The sequence below is a fragment of the Chenopodium quinoa genome, unplaced genomic scaffold (genome assembly GCF_001683475.1).
Source record: "Chenopodium quinoa cultivar QQ74 unplaced genomic scaffold, ASM168347v1, whole genome shotgun sequence".
Lineage (NCBI taxonomy): Eukaryota > Viridiplantae > Streptophyta > Magnoliopsida > Caryophyllales > Amaranthaceae > Chenopodium > Chenopodium quinoa.
This window is the reverse complement of record NW_018745024.1, coordinates 4,565,965-4,586,626: the sequence shown is the minus strand read 5'-3', so window position 1 is coordinate 4,586,626 and position 20,662 is coordinate 4,565,965. Positions and strand designations below refer to the sequence as shown.

General features: G+C 34.0%; 2 protein-coding genes across 2 annotated transcripts; one reads left to right on the top strand and one right to left on the bottom strand.

Moving 5' to 3' along the window:
• Positions 1 to 8,181: 8,181 nt before the first annotated feature.
• Positions 8,182 to 8,709, top strand: LOC110708847 (uncharacterized mitochondrial protein AtMg00820-like). Its single transcript, XM_021887069.1, has 2 exons — positions 8,182 to 8,415; positions 8,500 to 8,709. Exons 1-2 carry the CDS (start codon positions 8,182 to 8,184, stop codon positions 8,707 to 8,709), a joined length of 444 nt encoding a protein of 147 aa, XP_021742761.1.
• An 11,228-nt stretch (positions 8,710 to 19,937) lies between these two features.
• LOC110708846 lies at positions 19,938 to 20,534 on the bottom strand. Its single transcript, XM_021887068.1, has one exon. The coding sequence runs from the start codon at positions 20,532 to 20,534 to the stop codon at positions 19,938 to 19,940; it is 597 nt and encodes a 198-aa protein (XP_021742760.1).
• Between the last annotated feature and the right edge of the window lie 128 nt (positions 20,535 to 20,662).

The window sequence follows — 20,662 nt, the reverse complement described above, 5'->3', positions numbered from 1 at the left end:
ATTATTATTATTATTATTATTATTATTATTATTATTATTTTGATGATGATTATTTTATTTATGATGATTATTATTATAATTATAATTTTTATTCATGATATTTATTATTATGTTGCTTGATACATTATTATTGTTATTGCTTGATCACGCTTTTATGCATGTTTAAAGGGAATTGGTATTTGTAATCACGCTTAATAAGATAATTAATAATCTTGTTTAGGGTTAATGTGATTATAATTTCAAGTGATCGCCAATAATAGATTTATTTGTGCATTAATATTCAACCAACATAGATTAAACAAGTTTAGGGTTAAACCTATTGATTGCATGTTAGTCGAAAAACGCACATGAATACGATTAGAACAAAGTAGAGGCCTATTATTAGGGCAGGTTCACTCTCTTTTAGGTTGGATTTGTACCTTCATCCCCGAACCCTTATTTGGTTCAAGATCTTATGGAGTTGACGATCTCTTGGATCGTTAAGGGGTGTAACCTTCACCCTGTGAACGGTTTACAAGTTCCTAAAACTTGTTGGCGACTCTTTTGCTCTATCTTCTTCCCTTTTGGACGCCACCGTACTTTAGTATATGATCACAGTGGGGTTTAAGCTAGGGGTTAACGCTTGAAATATTCCCTACAAGAACCAATTCCTTATAATCCAATTCCTCACCCAAGTGTGCACACCCCCAAGCTAGTCTCCTTATATTACAAGGCTATTCTTGAGGAATGACCTGGTCATACAAAGTCCAAGGCCTTATCAATAAACCAAATCCGCATAGTGGGATTACTAACATGCTTATAAAGCATTAATAATAATAATTCAATGGTTCAATAAATCCTTTTAATATCCAATAGTTCCCAATATTATTTGAATACGATAAGTAATCCAAACCATTCATAACATGATTTAAAAAATCAATCATTCAAATAAATACCTTCAAACATAATTTATTTCAAAACCAATTTAATTCAATCACCAATAAAATCATATAAAACATGTTATTCAAACCAATTACTTTTAAAGGTATCTAGCCACCTAAACGTACCTTGATCCTTGTTAGAAAAACCACACAAAAAGTATCTCAAGAACCTTGATTGAACACTCCCTACAAATAAATATAACCTTAATCAATATAAGGTTAACAAATAATCACAAATAATTAAATTAAAACCTCCCAACTATATGTACATGAACCTTTCAACATAAACATTATTAAAAATCTGATTTTATATAATTAAAACTACTCATAATAATTATTTATAAATCCCCCATAATAATAATAATAATTGAATAAGAGAAGAGAAATGAGAAAAGATAAGAAATAAAGGAAAAGAGAAGAATTGAATTTGCGTTGGAAAGAATAGGCAAAACTTGCAGAGGCCATAACTCCTTCAATCTAACTCCAAATTGGGTAATTTTCTGTGAAACGTCAATACCTTAAAACTGACCAGAAGTGCCCGAAAATTGGCTTCAAAGATGAACAGGATGATTTGTGTAAAAAGAGGAGAAGAAAAGTAGAGAATTGGTGTGAATAAGTGGGAAGAATTAAGGGTCTATTTATAGTGTTGAGGGTGTAGAAAGGATAGAGATTAAGGTGTGATATGATTACTAGAAAATGTGATAAGTTTTTGGGGCTGTCAAGGTACTTGAATCAAATTAAGTCTGAATTAATAGTTGGGTTAAAAGATAAGAAAATTTAAATAGATATACATATGGTTGGGGGAAGAAAGATAGGAACAAAATGAGATAATGAATAAGAGAATTAGAGGTTAATTTAAAATATAATAATTAACAAACTAAAGTGATAACAATCACTCTTCAAAACATGATCAAATCACGTTTCACCATTTTTTTTATTATAAAAACGAAAATAATAATAAAATAATTGAATAAATAAAAATTACATAATGTATATTTGATATTTCTCTTGAAATAGTTAGTATAATAAAATATGAACCGACCTTAAAAAAGATAATTAAACCTATATTATTAATTTAGAAATCCGAAAATAATTAATTATTCAAATGATTAAATACTTATATTTGGTGCCAAAATTCAAATATTATTTTGGCTCCAAATAATGAATTTAATAAAATACCCTTTTTATAAAATAATTCTTAATTAATTAATTAGAAAATACGTATGAAAATACGGGGTATTACACTTATGGTGCAATAATAAAAAAACGGAGGAAGTATATGAATTGAGACCATGTGAGAACCAATGTGAATAATAGGAACTAGGAACTAATCTTAGCCATTGATCGCACTCCATCTAATGGCTCATATTACACCCGCTCTCATTAATGGCATACTCGTAATTTCGCTGTTTTCAAACTTTTTTTCCAGTTTTTTATTTTTTATTTTTTTATTTTTTTTTATTTAACTTTTAAGACAATTTCATTTACTTTAAGACTAATTTCATTTACTTTTACTAAATTTTCATTTACTTTTGAGAAATGAAACTAGAAACTACTTCATAAAGTTTAAATATTAAAAAATGTCATTAGTGACACAGGAAGCATGTGAGCCATCCGATTAACATGATCTAAGGGCCAAGATTAGTTCCTAGTTCTTATTTTAGCCTTGGTTCTCATTATAACTTGGTCCATAGTTATATATTCTTTACAAAACAACTATATGTTCATTACAAAACAACTATATGTTCTTTACTGTAAAACTATATGTTCATTCCGCCTTTTTTAAGGAAAATCAGATGCACGATGCATGGTGCATCCACCTCCATGATAAAAATTTCATTAAAGGACTACCAATTTGTTATTTTAGAACATACACAAGAGTTGTTATGTTGGGAAAAGGACACACATATTAAATTAATAACTAGGTTTTGGGCCTAGGAGATGCCCCGGATAATTACATGGAACTGATCAGTAATATATGTTGTAATTTATGATTCAATTCTCTTCTAATTAAATTTGTTGTTCATAATGTTATATGTTATATTATTAATATTTTGTATTCAAGATATCACATAAAAAATCACATAGCTTGGTGGTAAGACAATTAGTTCTAGAATTAGAGGTTTTAATTACATGGGTGACGTGGCGTAATGAGGAGAGTTCAAATAGTATATTATTTTATAATAAAAAATAGTGAGTAGCCCTGGCCTTGCCCCAGGATATTACTTTTATAGTTGTGCAACTGCTGTAGTGTGTTCTTTCAATACTTTTATACAAAATTCATAACTTGGTGGTAAGACAATTAGTTCTAAAATAAGAGATTTTAATTGCATGGGTGATGTGGCGTAATGAGGAGAGTTCAAATCTTATACTATTTTATAGTAAGAAATAGTGAGTAGCCCGGCCGTTGCCCCAGGATACTACTTGTTGGACTTAATGATTTTGATGATGACACAAACTCACTTACTTACAAACTAATAAGTGTTAGATTGTTTAAGTGTGTACTTAGTAGCAAAGATCAGGAGAATTAAGTGTCTTGTAAAGATACCATGAGGAATAAGAAGGCCAGAAGCAGAGTTATCCATAAAGAAGAGTTCCTTTGCAGGAACTGGTGCTTCAAAAATGAAGACTGGAGAAGAGAAGGTTCCCCTCAAGGAACAGAAGCTTCAGAGAAGAAGCCTCATCAGAGAAGAGAAGTTCCTCCCAAGGAACAGAAGCCTCGGAGTAGAAGCTTCATCAGAGACATGAAGACTAAAATATATTTTATATTCTAGGATTTATGTAAGTATAAGATATGTAATTACACTCGAAAAATCTGTGTGGAATTGGTCTAAAAAGATAAAATTGTGCATGCTAGTTTTTAGGAAAGTGGTTAAGTCTTTAACGTTTATCTTTTTTTTTTCTTAACTAAAAAGATTTTATTTTATTTCTGATTTTTGAAAATATCTCCTGAAAATAAAATCTCCCACGTTTTCTAAAAGCTTGCGGCCTACTCCTCCATGATTTGCTTCAAGTCATGGTCTTGCACATTGAGGAGTTCATGGTTCCTTAATTTTAGGAACATGATCTTCTTAGTGGGTTGGAGTAGTGGCGTAATGGATTTGTTGCACAAAGAAGTTTTTCCTAAACGAATTTTGGTCTATAATAGTTGTTGATTTCATATGGAAAAACTCACCCTTGCTCACATAAGTTTTCAAGCTTTTTATTTGAGTCAAGTATCAATTCCACACAAGTTCATTAGAGTGTTCTTAATGTTCTTATACTAGAGTTTGTTTATCTTTCGAGTTGCAATTTGGGTAATGGGGAAGTTTGAGTGAACTTTTATGTATGAGAAAAAGAAGTGAGAAAGAGAAGAGAGAACAGAGAAGTGAGAAGAGAGAAAGAGAAGAGAAGAGTGACAAGTTGGGTGACTTGTTCCTCGGGGTTTCAAGTTCGTAGAGGAACTTGAGTTTGAGTCTTTAGTTTGTAATAGGACCTTTTGCCCCATTCTAGTGAAGATTCTTTTCCCAAAATCCCAAGTGGTCATGGTTTTTCTCCTTGTTAGGGCCAAGGGGTTTTCCACGTAAAAATCTCTCTTGCATCTTTAGTTCCTTTAGTTAATCTTTCTGTTCCTTTAGCTTACTTAATCTTAATTCCGCAAAAAGTTTGGCTAAATTCTCATACTACAATTCAACCCCCCTTCTTGTAGTATTCTTTGAAACAACAATTGGTATCTGAGCCTAACTTCTAAGAAAATTAGGAAACCCTGAAGAAGAAAGGTCTTGGAGAAAATGAATACTCATGAAAAGCTCGAGGAAGGATACTCAACTCAGAGACCTCCTATGTTCAACGACAAGTTCTATACCTATTGGAAGAACCGCATGGAGATCTTTATCAAGGTAGAGAACTACTAAGTCTGGAGGGTCATCGAGGTTGGTGATTTCGAAGTCACCAAAACAAATGCTCAGAATGAGGTAATCCTTAAGCCTATGTCTGAATATGAGAAAGATGACTTTGATAAAATGGAAATAAATTCTATGGCTGTAAAATTGCTCCACTGTGGACTTGGACCTCATGAACACAATCGTGTTATGGGGTGCAAGAACGCTAAGGAAATCTGGGATTTGCTGCAGATCACTCATGAAGGAACCAATGAGGTTAAACGCTTAAAAATCGATCTACTTATGTCTAAGTATGAAAGATTTGAAATTCAGCCTAAGGAAACCATTCAAGAGATGCTAACACGTTTTACTAACATCATAAATGAGTTGGTTTCCCTTGGTAGACAGATTCCTACAGATGAGCAGGTTAGGAGGGTTCTTAGAAGTCTTCCACAAGATGAGATATGGAGAGCTAAGGTGACAACCCTTTAGGAAACGAAGGACTTTGCTAAGTTCAATATTGAACAACTAGCAGGTTCTCTCATGACTCATGAGCTACACCTTGGAGTCAACAATGAACCCATGAGGAATAAGGGATTGGCTCTTAAGGCTGATGAGGAGGAAGACTCAGAAGTGGACGAGGATGAGGCTGCCTTGATTGTGAGAAAATTCAAGAAAATGTTCAAGAAAGGCCGAACCTCAAGGAACTTCGAGAAAAAGACCTCAAATCCAAAACCTGACTACAGCTGCCACAAGTGTGGATCCCTAGATCACTTTATCAGAGACTGTCCCCTTTGGGAAAATGATAAAGGGAAGGGAAAGGCTAAGGAACAGGGAAGAGAAAAATTCAACAAAGCAAATTATCAAAAGTCAAACATGAGGAAGGCCATGATAGCAGCCTGGGGAGACTCACACAGTGAAGAAGAAGAGGATGACCAACCAGAAGAGGAGACGACCAATCTTTGTCTGATGGCTAAATCAGATGATGAAAAGGCTTACCTTGAGGAACTCCAGAAAGAGGTATTTCTTGATCCTAAACAGCTTAAAACTCTCTCTAAAGATGTCTTAATAGATATATGTCTAGAAGAAGAAGAATTCTTTAGAGATACATGTGTGAAGTTGAATAAATGTGAAAAAAGCTCTTAAGGTTTGCAAAGAACATGGTGCTTGGTTGGAAACAGCCTATGCCAAGTCTCAAAGAAAATTAAGAGAGCTTGATTTTAAATACAAACACATAACTAAGATAGCTGATACAATTAAGAATGAAAGTATTCTTCTGAATATTGAAGTAACTCAGTATAAGCTCATGATTTCTGATATCAGTTCTAGCAGTTCCTCAAGCGATCAGTTGCTTAAATTCAATGTTGATTTTGAAAATTTAAAAAATGAGCTTTCTACTTTAAAAACCCAAAAGGATCAACTTGAATTGGAACTGAATGCTAGAAAGGATAGAAGTATTGACCCAAAAGTCATACCTAAGTGGATAGCTGAAGCTCAAGGAAAACGAACTGAAGGTCTTGGTTACATGACCAAGAGGAAAGGTAAGCAAAAGAAATATGTTGAGCTTCCTAGCATGAAGGTATGTAATTTTTGTGGTAAGACTGGACATCTCTATGAACAGTGTGGGATAAGAGAAGAAGCTGATAAAATAAATGTAAAACAAGTGTGGGTCAAGAAAACTGATATTGCATCCACGTCTAAGGAACCCAAGGAAACCTGGGTTCCTGATCCTAATGCTTAGTTTTCTTGCAGGTCCTAGTGAGGGGGAACAACTCGTGGTATCTCAACAACGGTTGTTCAAGCATATGACGGGTGATAAATCAAAATTCCTCTCACTAGAAGACTACCCTGGAGGAACAGTAACCTTTGGGGATAATAAGAAGGGCGAGATCATTGGAAAAGACAAAATTGGAATATCTAAATCTCATTCCATTGATAATGTGTTCCTGGTCGAGGGCTTAATGCACAATTTGCTCAGTATATCCCAATTCTGTGATAAGGGAAACTCTGTAAGTTTTACTTCTGATTCTTGCAACATCATCAACAACAAGTCAAGAAAGGTTGTTCTAGAAGGAACAAGAAGAGGGAACACTTATACAGTTGACCTCAACTTGATCCCAAGGAACAACCTTACATGTCTGAGTGTTGTTGAAGATGATCCCCTGCTATGGAATTTGGTTGTGGGACTTCCTATTATCAAGTTCCTACAGAACAAAGTTTGTGATGCATGTGTGAAAGGCAAGCATGTTCGTTCATCTTTTAAATTGAAGAAAATGGTAAGCACTACAAATCCTTTGGAATTGATCCATATGGATTTGTGTGGTCCCATGAGAATTCAAAGAAGGAGTAGCAATAAATATGTTTTGGTTATTGTTGATGATTATTCTAAATTCACTTGGGTTATTTTTCTTGCTAGTAAAGATGAAACTTTTAACGAGTTTGTTGCCTTTGCCAAGAAAATATAGAAAATCAGTGGTCACTCCATAGTCCATCTCAGATCAGATCACGGAACTGAATTTGAGAACTCAAGATTCGATGAGTTTTGCAGGGAAAATGGTATGAATCATAATTTCTCAGCTCCAAGGACTCCCAAGCGGAATGTAGTTGTAGAAAGGAAGAATCGAACCCTTGAGGAAATGGCTAGAACGATGCTGATTGCAAGTGGATTGCCAAGGAACTTCTGGGCTGAAGCCGTGAATACAACATGTTGCATTCTTAACAGGGTAACAATCAGAAGTATCATCAACAAGACTCCCTATGAACTATTCAGGGGAAGGAAGCCAAACATATCTCATCTTAGAGCCTTTGGTTGTAAGTGCTTTGTACATAATAATGGTAAGAAAAACCTAGGAAAATTTGATGAAAGAAGTGAAGAGGCCATATTTCTAGGATATGCCTCTGATAGCAAAGCTTATAGAGTTTACAATAAAAGCTCAATATGTGTTGAGGAAAGCATTCACATAATCTTTGATGAAGTTAACTAGTTTGTTAGTGTGCAGGAATTAGACGATGATAATGATTTTGAAATTGGATTGATAAGAGACAGGGATGAAGAAGAGACTCAGAAGCAAACCAAGGAAAAGCAGCCTGCTCCAGAAGAGGATCATCAAGAAAATGGAGAGGTTGCTCAACCAGATGAACAGGTGAATGAGGAACAAGCAGAAGAAGCAGGAGGAACAGAACCAGAAGCTCCTCAAATTGGAGTTTCAGCAAGGGAATTTCAACCCAGGCCATTCAAGTATCAAGGTTCCCATCCAACTGATCTCATTATCAGTGATATAGGAAAAGAAACTCAAACAAGATCACAAATGAGGAACTACTGTGCATTCCATGCATTTCTGTCCATCCTAAAGCCAAGAAATCATTAATAAGCCTTAGGAGATGCTGATTGGATAGTGGCTATGCAAGAGGAACTCAATGAATTCGAAAGAAACAAAGTTTGGCACCTTGAGCCAAAGCCTAAGGGAAAGAAAGTTATTGGGATGAAATGGGTGTTCAGGAACAAGCTTGATGAACATGGCACCATAGTAAGGAACAAGGCTAAATTGGTTGTGAAGGGCTACAACCAACAGGAAGGTATTGATTTCGATGAAACCTTTGCTCCTGTAGCTAGATTAGAAGCTATTAGAATCCTAGTAGCTTTTTCTTCTTTTATGGGTTTCAAGCTCTATCAAATGGATGTGAAATGTGCTTTTCTTAATGGTTTCTTAAATGAGGAGGTTTTTGTTGAACAACCTCCAGGTTTCGAAAATCTAAAATTTCTGAATCATGTTTTTAAGCTTGATAAAGCTCTCTATGGGCTTAAAAAAGCTCCAAGAGCCTGGTATGAAAGGCTTTCAAAGTTCCTACTAAAAAATGATTTCAAAAGAGGAAAAGTAGACAAAACTCTTTTTCTTAAATCTCGAGGAACTGATTTGTTAGTTATATAGATCTATGTAGATGATATTATATTTGGTGCTACTAACAATAGTTTGTGCAAATACTTTGCTGAGCTAATGGGTGGTGAATTTGAGATGAGCATGATGGGCGAATTAAATTTCTTCCTTGGACTTCAAATAAAGCAAAAAGTTGAAGGAATAATGATTCACCAACAGAAATATGTCAAGGAACTTCTGAAGAAGTACAACATGGAGAATGCCAAGACAAATCATACACCTATGGAAACAACAACAAGACTTGATGAGGATCCACAAGGAAGAAGTGTGGATCAAACCACTTATAGAGTTATGATTGGTTCATTATTATATCTAACAGCCAGTAGGCCTAATATTTATTTTAGTGTTGGATTGTGTGCTAGATTTCAGTCTAATCCTAAAGAATCACATCTAACGACTGTTAAGAGAATTTTGAGACACCTCAAAGGAAAAGATGACCTGTGTCTGTTCTATCCTAGAAGTGATGACTTTATGATTAGAGGATTCATAGATGCTGACTATGCAGGTGACTTAGTGAACATGAAAAGCACCTCAGGTATGGTTTAGTTCCTTGACTCTTGTCTAGTTGCTTGGGGTTCCAAGAAACAAAATAATGTTGCATTGTCTACTGCAAAGGCTGAGTACGTAGCAGCAGCTGCTTGTTGCTCTCAAGTCCTTTGGATCAAAAAACAGCTACGTGACTTTGGTATTAAATTTAATTACATTACTATCTACTGTGATAACACTAGTGCAATTTGCATATCTAAAGATCCAGTCCATCATTCAAGAGTCAAGCATATTTATATAAGGCATCATTTCCTTAAGGATAATGTTGAAAAGGGTTTGATTAAATTAGATTTCTGCCAAACTAACAATCAAATTGCAGATATTTTAACAAAACCCTTGAATAGAGAAAGGCATGAGAAGATGAGAATGGAACTTGGGATGATTAAGTTATACTGAGAAAAATGCATCAAGTTCCCTCAGGTGTGAAACTCAAACTAATGTGCTTAACTATTGTATACTTTGCACAAGTGTTATATGTTTAATTACATAGTTAAGACAGGCGGTAAGCAGGAGTAATATTTGCTAAGGGCATGTAAATTTGGAAGACATAGATGTGAAAGTCCAAAATTGGTTGCATGAGCCTTGTTGAATTGTTATGTGTATCAATTTGTATTTGCAAGTGTGTTTCTTCTGATTTAATTCAAGAGAAAAAATTATTGTGGTTATCTATTTTTTTCAAAATTCCAAATTCTTTTTATCTAAACACAAAAATCAGATGAATGCATCTAATATTCATCATTATCTTTTGTTCAAAAGTATCCCACTCACATTACTCTCTTAAAACACGGTTTGTGTTTCCCTAAACAATAAATATCAGTGTCAAATCAACTTAATTCACCTCACCTCCCAAACGACACCTCATTTCACCAATTTACCTCCACCATAAAACATGTCAGCCTCACAAAAATTTACACCACACAAAAACTACCTTCTCTCTCATCACTCTGATCAAAACTACTCTCCAATGTCTACCTCTCCAAAAACCCAAATTGAAGCCGAATTAAACACAAAACCAATCCCAGACATCACCATGGAAATTCGACCGGAAATCACTCCCATCGAAGTTCAAGAGCCTCCAAAAGTCGATTCGACTACCGAATCTCAGTCTTCTTGCAAAAGGAAGTCTGATGACATGCAAGATGAAGAAGAAAGTGCTCCGGAACTAGGGGTCAATTACCGGGACAAGCTAGCAGCCATGAAAAGGCAAGAGAAAATTGGTGATCACTTTGTGACAGGTTTGACTATTAATCTTTCTTGGTGTAAGTCTGTTAAGTTGTATGAACTGCTTGATTTGATTGAGTCTCAAAATTAGGTGAATTTGTTGAGTGAATGCTTTAATCGGAGTTTGTATGTTGATGTTATGAAGGATTTTTGCAAAAGTTTTAAATATTCTAAAGGTGTTATTCGTTGCTGTGTGTATGGAAAAGAAATTGAGTTTGATGCGATGTACTTGGCTGAGTTGTTTGATGTTCCTAATACTAGATATGATCTATATTTCAAAAGTAATGTGATAAGGAACCCTCTTCCTGATGCAAAAATTGATGAAATAGTGGAGTTTCTAGGTGGTGACCTGGAGGAAACCTACATAAACCACAATGACCTAACCCCTCTTGACAAAATTCTGCTGAATTTTGTTTTTAATGACATAATTCCTCGCTCCCAAAAGAGAGACAGTGCCAACAAGCTTGACTCTATTCTCATTTACTGCCTAGCAAAAAGGATCCAAATCGACTTTCCCTCTATCATGATCCAACACCTTTCCCACTGTGTTCCAAAAGGATGGAAGGTGGGATATGGTAACCTACTTACCTATGTCTTCGAAAGCTTTGGTATCTCCTTTGCTGATAAAGAACCCCTGCCCCTCAAAAACACCGAATACATGCAACCTATTTTCCTTGAAAACCATAAGATGAAGGTTGTGGATGGATGTTTTGAAGTTGTGCTGGAGGAAAAGGAGAAAAGGCCTAAGGAAGTAGGTGCCCTAGCCGAGGGGGAAGAAGAGAGGGCTACGGGGATAGTAGAGGGAGTAGTGCAGGATATTCAGGAGGAGGAAGAGGAAAAGATAGTTGAGGAGGTCACTGAAACAGGGGGAAGGAAGAAAAGGAAGAGCTTGAGGTTGATGAAGAAAACTGAGACCTCTGCACCCATTTGCATTGATATCACTGGGGTGCAAGAGGGTTTGTAGAAAGTCACAAGCTCTCCTATTTCGGGAAAGTATGCATCTGCAGGAACAGGTTTTGCAGCCTTCAGTTCCCCTCAAAAGGTTCTCAGGGAAGATGTGAAGGAGCTGAAGGATACGCTTCTTAAGGTGCTGAAGGAACAAGAGCAGTCAAAGTTGCAGATGGAGGAATTGAAGAAGAGTGTGCTCACTCTGAATGTTGATGTCAAGAAGCTGGTCTCAAGCACTGAACAAGGGAGACAGTCCATTGTGAAGGACATAGTGTCTCAAATCAGCAAGAAGCTGGAGGATCTTGCTGTTGATGATGACCAGAGCATTGATTATTAATCTATCTTTCCTTGTAGCCTCTTTATGTTGATGAAACTTATATTTTATCTATTTTTGGGAAACAATTTTTAATTTGGTCTGTAATATTTTTGGCACTTCTTAATTTCTTTTGGTAAACTTGCAAATTTGGTACATTTGGCCAATGTTTTAAATCGGTTTTGGATGATTAATATCTATGTATATTATGCCTATATGCTTTGTGAATGTTTTCTCTCTATGCATGTTTCTTGTCTTAACACTAAACCACTAGATGGTGCTGTGTTATGGTATACTATATGCTTGTATGTTGGTTTTTGATAATGCCAAAAGAGGGAAGAGATGCAAACTATCAAGGAAACTTAATCATTCTATGGTCTCTGTTCGAAATCTTCACAAGCTGCTTACTCTGTACAAGCAGGTATAATGTATATACAAGTTTTTTCAAGTTTTTCAGTTTTTCCTTAAGATATTTATTTCTGCATTGTTTTTATTTTCTTAGCATTAGTTCCCTTTCCGCATTACACTTTGTTTTTGCATTTTCTTTCCTTTAGGAATAAGTTGGATTATCTCTGTTTCCTTGTAAGTAAGTTTGGTTTGTTTGTCATCATCAAAAAGGGGAATATTGTTGGAATTAATGATTTTGATGATGACACAAACTCACTTACTTACAAACTAATAAGTGTTAGATTGTTTAAGTGTGTACTTAGTAGCAAAGATCAGGAGAATTAAGTGTCTTGTAAAGATACCATGAGGAATAAGAAGGCCAGAAGCAGAGTTATCCATAAAGAAGAGTTCCTTTGCAGGAACTGGTGCTTCAAAAATGAAGACTGGAGAAGAGAAGGTTCCCCTCAAGGAACAGAAGCTTCAGAGAAGAAGCCTCATCAGAGAAGAGAAGTTCCTCCCAAGGAACAGAAGCCTCGGAGTAGAAGCTTCATCAGAGACATGAAGACTAAAATATATTTTATATTCTAGTATTTATGTAAGTATAAGATATGTAATTACACTCGAAAAAGCTGTGTGGAATTGGTCTAAAAGGATAAAATTGTGCATGCTAGTTTTTAGGAAAGTGGTTAAGTCTTTAACGTTTATCTTTTTTTTCTTAACTAAAAAGATTTTATTTTATTTCTGATTTTCGAAAATATCTTCTGAAAATAAAATCTCCCACGTTTTCTAAAAGCTTGCGGCCTACTCCTCCATGACTTGATTCAAGTCATGGTCTTGCACATTGAGGAGTTCATGGTTCCTTAATTTTAGGAACATGATCTTCTTAGTGGGTTGGAGTAGTGGTGTAATGGATTGCTGCACAAAGAAGTTTTCCCTAAACGAATTTTGGTCTATAAATAGTTGTTTATTTCATATGGAAAAACTCACCCTTGCTCACATAAGTTTTCAAGCTTTTAATTCGAGTCAAGTGTCAATTCCACACAAGTTCATTAGAGTGTTCTTAATGTTCTTATACTAGAGTTTGTTTATATTTCGAGTTGTAATTTGGGGAATGGGGAAGTTTGAGTGAACTTCTATGTATGAGAAAGAGAAGTGAGAAAGAGAAGTGAGAAAAAGAAGAGAGAACAGAGAAGTGAGAAGAGAGAAAGAGAAGAGAAGAGTGACAAGTTGGGACTTGTTCCTCGGGGTTTCAAGTTCGTAGAGGAACTTGAGTTTGAGTCTTTAGTTTGTAATAGGACCTTTTGCCCCATTCTTGTGAAGATTCTTTTCCCAAAATCCCAAGTGGTCATGGTTTTTCTCCTTGTTAGGGCCAAGGAGTTTTCCACGTAAAAATCTCTCTTGCATCTTTAGTTCCTTTAGTTAATCTTTCTGTTCCTTTAGCTTACTTAATCTTAATTCCGCAAAAAGTTTGGCTAAATTCTCATACTACGATTCAACCCCCCTTCTTGTAGTATTATTTGAAACAACACTACTTTTATTGTTGTGCAATTGTTGTAGTATGTTCTTTTAATACTTTTATAGTATAATTTTATTTACTGTGCAACATTAAAGCATAATTTGCTATTAGCCTAGATGATTAGATAAGAATGTTGCTTCCAATAGGTGAAGTGTTCAAACCCTTTCATCCATATATCTTTTTAAATATAGTTGAGGCAACATGGAATATTGTTGGTAATGTGGGTGACGTGACATATTAAGGAACTGAGTAGCTAACGTGGCATAATGACGTGGTGTAATGAAAGGGTCTACTTGGCGTAGAGACTTTTTAGAAACGCCTTTTAATAGATTAGTATAGATTTTGTAATACTACGTATTTTTAGAGTATTATACAATGTAAAATTATGTATTTTAATTATATAGATACAAGTAGTAAGTATTTATACAAATGTTTTACAAGTAATTAATAAATATTTTGAGAACATTTATTAGGAAAATTAAAATTAGTAAATATAATCCCAACTTCACGTATTCGCTTTAAATAATTCCAACTTTGAATTACTATTAAATAATTCGAACTTTGGAGTGTATTCGCTTTCTTTAGTCCCTATAATAGTTTAAGGTGATGCATGTCACCATGTGATTAGTTAAAAAACATTTTAAAAATAAAAAAGAAAAATTTACAAAAATTGAAAAAAAAAAATTAAAAAAAAAAATGACTAGCCTTCACCCACGAACCACCTTCCCCACCACTACCGCGGCAACAAAAATCCTCCCTCACCCACACGCTGGCCAAAACCCTCTCCCTCGCGTCTATAGCTCCCCTTCCCCAAAACCACTATGTAACACCCTAATAATTCTCTCTTCTAACATGTGAATAACCCGAGCAAAATCCAAGAAAATTACTGGCGTGCTACCGCCACGTGTTCAAACGTTAAGGCTTTATCAGAAATTAGCAGCGGAAAAACTAAATCAGTTTATAAGTAAATTTCAAAACCAACGAATAAAAGCAAAATTAAGTGTTACAAGTTTGAACCATTAAGGCCCTTATTTAAAACCCAACAAAAGTAGTTAATGAATAAAACCAGAGTTTAAATAAATTCAAACTTACAAAAGAAATAAACTGCGAACATTAACCAACTCTCCACTCAAAATCCCACAACCCTGATGTGAATGCTGCATCTGTAAGAACCTGTGGTTAATCTTCTCTCCAATATTACAAGTGTAAAAATTGGATCGTCCCAGGGTCATTGAAAGGTGAAGACCATGACCAAAGAAAGACACACACAAAAGCACGCAATCAGCAAAGCTGAGTACATACAAGCTGCGAAATAAATTAAGAAATCCCTAACATGCTACTAATAATCAAACATCATGCATCAATAAATTATAGACTCAAAACACGACTCAACTATCAATTTTATTAAGACTTCACTAGTTGATAGTAGCTAATTCATTTATTTATTTCATTGGATTAAGCAATAGACAAGGTTGTCCATCCCATGCTCCATTTGGAACATCAATAAAAGAAAAACCCCATGCCTCCTTTCGGAAACATCAATAAAACATCCAACGACCTCGGGCGCGACTCTGTGACCGTAGCTAGTATGAGATCTCATCTAACTCCTAGTTTTGAAAAATATTTGAAATAAGAGACTCGTAGATCAGACGACCTCGAGAAAAGTGCACGGCTAATACCCCGTGTACCCCAACCCCTGATTGTCATTACTCCAGATGTGCACCAATCCAAAGTTTTATTGCTCATCCATCTTGCACTTTACGTGATTTAAAAGTTTAAACTTGGTGATAACTCATATGCAAACAATACAATCAATCCAGTATCCATTCAATCAAGTAAAACAATTTTCCAATTTCAATTCTTGATTTATTAGTGACAAGTAACATTTATTATTTATTCCTTTAACTACCTCGGTGTATAAACACCTTGAGTGCATAAGGCACCCAAAACCTTAACCTCGTCTTATAAGACTTGAATTCTTCCTTTACTCATTCTATTTCAATAAATGAGTAATAAATAAATCATTCCACATATTCACATACCTTTGCCTCTAAGCGCATCTTGCAAAATTAATGCATAAATAATATTTGCAAAGTAAAATAGTGCACATCATACGGAAATCACAATGTATAACCAAACAATTATTTCCAGTCTTCTCCATACATGATACTAAATTCTCGTTTCGTTTCTAAACATGCTTTTAAAGGAAAGGTTTCGTAACTCGTATGTACATTGAATATACGAATTGGTAAACCGCTTTTTCAACTAAAAACACATTCTATAAAGTCCTCTCCTAAACCAAACAATAACATATCAATCAATACCCAACCAATCAAATTTACAGCTAGCAATACTAGCTTACTTTAAAACCTTCGATCAAAATCCAAATCAAACAACACTTTAAAACCTTCTCTTTAATTAAAATCAAAAGCTTATATATATTTCTTTAAATTTTCTTTAAAATACCTTAAAATACATTATTATACATGAAATTTCAGCAAGTTTAAAGTTTATTAAAAATCTGAAAAATTATTTAAAACCCCTTAAATAATCTCCCTTTTTTAATGGGTGATTAAATCCTTTTTATAAAACATCAAAAGTAGTACTTAGAAACTATTTCCAGCACTTTAGATTAATTAAAAACCCTTCAAAACGTCATCACCACATCACTTTTATACTCAATCATAAATTAAAAAAATAAGTACACAAAAGCCCCATATTTCTTTGATCATAAGAACCCTAGAATCTCAATTTCAATAAATTAAAACCCTAGGTTTTATAATCACAAAATCTGAAAAATTATAATACAATTATAATCTGAAATTATAACTTAAAATCATCACAATATAGTTTTTCATACTAATTAAATTAATTTCAAACAATTAAATCAAATCCATAATAATTTTATAAACATTAAACAAACAAATAAATAAGTAAAACAAGAGAGAGAGAAGAGATAGGGTGGTGGCTGGGTCGTGTGGCTGGGCTGCGTGGGTCATCGGCGACCAGGAAACGACAGCCAGCAGGGGTGGCGCGCCGGCAACAGCTCTCGGAAAGCATAGCAGTAGCAGCGTGAGTTTCTCACGTAAGAGGAGGAAAAAAGAAGAAAGGAAAAAAAAAAGAAAAGGAAAAAAATGAAGAAAAAAAAACAAAACTTTTGCAAGCCCAGGGTTTATAATATTTTTATTGTATATCGAACATTTTGCGAAAAGTGACCCTTTTTCTTTTACAAAAGTGACCCTTTTGTTTCACAAAAATAACCCTTTTTTTTTATTTACAAAAGTGAGTTTTTTTTGTTTTTTTTTACAAAAGTGACCCTTTTTTTCTTCACAAAAGTGAATTTTTTTCCACAAAAGTAATTAAGCTACATATGCAAAACAAAGTATCAAAATCAACAAAATTAAACACAAAATTAACAATAGTCATGAAAAAACAGTAAAATCACTCAAACAAATTAAAAGTCGCCGCCGGAACCACTACTAGTGACGTTGGTAGCGCTGAAACCATCGCCGATTCCACCATTTCTGACCATCTCACCGAGCTAAGCGACGACAAAAGTTACCCTATGAGTCACAAAAAATACTTGTAGATAGCCTCCATAGTCAAAATCATCGAAGCTAAGCCAACATAACTAGAAATTAATAAGGTTTGTCAAAGTCTAGCCCAGATTTAGTGTTTCTCAAAGGACGAAACTAATTAAAAATATAAACAAAAAGATTATAAAAAAAATCAGAAATAGAAATGGAAGAAAGAAGTACGCATCAATGGAGATGAGATAGGAAAAATTCAGGAGAAAGAGTTATTGAAAGTGGGTACAGTTTAATTTGGGAGGGGATGAGCGAAAAAGAAAGGAGAGAGAAAAAGGAATTGTCATAAGCTGATGTTAAAAATTGAGTTACTTACACGTGTCGGCCTAAACTCACAGCTGATTTACAATTAGTTATTGTAAACCGGCTTTTTTAAAAAGTTAAAATAAAGGAAAAGAAAAATAAAGGAAAAAAATAAAGAAAAGAGATTTACTAACCTTTTTGTGTGGGGAAAATTTTGGGGATTAATGGGGCATTTATAGGAGAAAATGTTGTAGGGTAAGTAAGATTGAGCCTCATAGAAATAATGGCCAATTAAGAAATAAAATGGACTAGGCTTTGTTTGTTTGGACATAAATTGTAGAATGATGGTTCATAAAATAATTTGTACCAAAATAATTTTCGACCCAAATTAATAATTTGAATATTTTGAAATAAATTATGGAAAAATACACATCAATATTACAAATAAAATTAAATTTTCATTTATAAAATATTTAAAAATATGGGGGATTACACACTAACCCCTCCCACCGAAAACCCCTAAAATCCCACCCACTACCACCCAAAATCCCTAAATCACCTCCCTCATTGCATAAAAATCCCCAGCCGCCCCTCCCCCACCATCAGAACCCTAGCGCTAGGGTTTTGATGGTGGAGGAAGGGATAGTTGGGGGTTTTACTCGGCGGGAAGGTTGTTTTTAGAAATTTAGGGTAGTTTGGTGGTTTTAAGGGAAGGGTCACCGACCTTAAGGAAGGGTAGTGACGGCGTGGGGAGGGGGTCTGGGCACAAGGTGGCGGCCAGGGATCAGGTTGGGATGGGCGTTGCTGGAAATGGGTGGTGGTTGGGGTCGCGTTAGCTTGGTTTACCTTTTTTAAAGTTTATCTTTTTTTTTTTTACTACTTTTTAAAATTTAAACTAATCATATGGTGCCATCGGTTAGTTAAACCAAAAAAATTTCACCTCTTTAACAGGTTACCAGTCACTTAGGACCATTTTGACCAAATACACTTCAAAGTTTAGATTAATTAATAATAATCCAAAGTTGGGATTATTTAAAGCGAATACGTGAAAGTTGAGATTATTTTTCCAAATTTTTCTATTTATTATTATATTTTAAAGTAAGTATTTGAATTTATTTTATAACATAGATTTTATTATGCAAGAATATTCTAAAATATTCACCAAATATTAGGAAAATAAGATGATCATCTCATCTATCTATACTATATACTAAAATAATCACCGGAGGGACACTTGGTATATTTTTGTGAAAGATTTTCCCTCCAAAATACTATATTTTTTTTAAAATCTATTATAAATTAAAATTCTTTTGATAAATTTATTTTTATATATTTTTAACACATAAGAATTTAAAGGATAGACATTAATGAATTTAAATTTCAAGAAAAAAAAAACAATAAAACAAAAGTGTTACATAACTTATTTTATTTCAGTTTGACTATTATTAATAAATCTTATTTTATAAAACGTGCATTGCACGAGGCCAAAACTAGTACTATATACTAAAGTAATCACCAAAAGGGACATTTGACATAATTTTGTGAAAAATTTTCCCTCTAAAATGCTATTTATTTGATTTCTTAAACAAATTATTCTATTAAAGAATTAAAATTTTTGTATTATATACTATATATTATATACGTAACACAATGATTTTAAAGGATATACATTAATAAATTCAAATTTGAAAAAAAAAATTGTTACATATATAAGTCAAATAATTTCAATTAACTCAATTTAAATTTACTATTATTAATAATAATTCTTACTTTCTAAATCTTTGCATTGTACGAGGCCAAAAACTAGTTTAGTGAATATTCTAGAAAGATTTGAAAGTCAAAGAAAATTATTTTATGTTAGAGCATCTTTTCAAAATTCTTAAATAATTTATTCTTGCAAAAGCTTTGTCTTAAGCATGTTTTCATTTTATGACAGCTAAATAAGCTTGTGAAGCAAGTCAAGGGATATTATGGCAAGTATGATTGAATATGAGAGCTATATAAACTCATTTAGTCATGAATTTTCAAATTTTGGTTGAATTTTTAAATCAAGTAAGCATTTTAAAGCAACTCCAAGGGCAAGCTATGCCACATAAGCTTTTAAGCTAATTATCATTTTAGCTACTTTTTGCTCCAATGGCTAGCTATTAGCTTAGTATTTAAGTGAGTCCCACTTCCTTAATTAACATTTTTATAATTCATTTATTCTATTTTTTTAACGTTGATTATTCTTTTATAAATGTTGATCTGACCATTCTTATATTATACTTATTTTTTAACGTTAATCTATGTTGAGCATTTGGAGTAATCTTTTTAATGTTGATGTTCTTATTTTATAAATACATAGTAATGAAATGTAGAACAAATAGAGAATGACTAGTTTATGGTTACAGAATATGGAGAATATACTAACATTTAGGATTAAAAAAAAAAGTTGATCAAAACATAAATTTTAGGGAGATTAATTAAGGTCTAGGCCTCCAAAACGACTCCAAATATGCTCCACTAGACCCGCCTCTAGTTGATTATGCATTTGTCTATCTAGAATGGCTACATCTGTTTCAAGAAGTGCTTGAAAATCCAATGCATGCCCATGATGAACATCTTCGACAGTTGTTGGTGAAAAATCACCTTGATCAAAGTTTTTGGAGTATGTGTGGTGTTCATCTTCAACAATCATGTTATTCAATATAATACATGCATCCATTATGTCGTAGAGTCTACTTTTATGCCAACAACGTGCTGCTCCACGAACTATTGCAAAGCGAGCTTGAAGTACTCCAAATGCTCGTTTAACATCTTTTCTTGCACTCTCATGTCTTTGCTTGAATAGAAGCCTTTTAGGGTCTTGAGGTTGTGTAAAGGTCTTGACAAATGCAGCCCACTCTGGATATATACCATCGGTAAGATAGTACCCCATATCATAATTGGTTTGATTGACAGTGAAATGAAACTCTGGAGCTTTTCCTTGCAACTTTTCTTGAAACAAATTTGATCTACTCAATACATTGATGTCGTTGCTTGACCCAGCAACTCCGAATATGCATGTCATATCCATAGATCTATTGAGGTGACTGCTTCAAGCATGATTGTTGGTTACCCATAATCACCTCTAGCATATTTCCCTTTCCATGCAGCAAGATAATTTTCCATCCCTAATGCATGCAATCAAGGCTTCCAAGCATG

Excerpts from the sequence above, each read along its gene's own strand:
- LOC110708847 (XM_021887069.1), top strand. The coding sequence starts at position 8,182 with ATGCAAGAGGAACTCAATGAATTCGAAAGAAACAAAGTTTGGCACCTT. Across the intron at positions 8,416-8,499 it reads TAGAAGCTATTAGAATCCTA|GTTTTTGTTGAACAACCTCC; the intron begins GTAGCTTTTTCT and ends TTAAATGAGGAG.
- LOC110708846 (XM_021887068.1), bottom strand. The coding sequence starts at position 20,534 with ATGGATATGACATGCATATTCGGAGTTGCTGGGTCAAGCAACGACATC.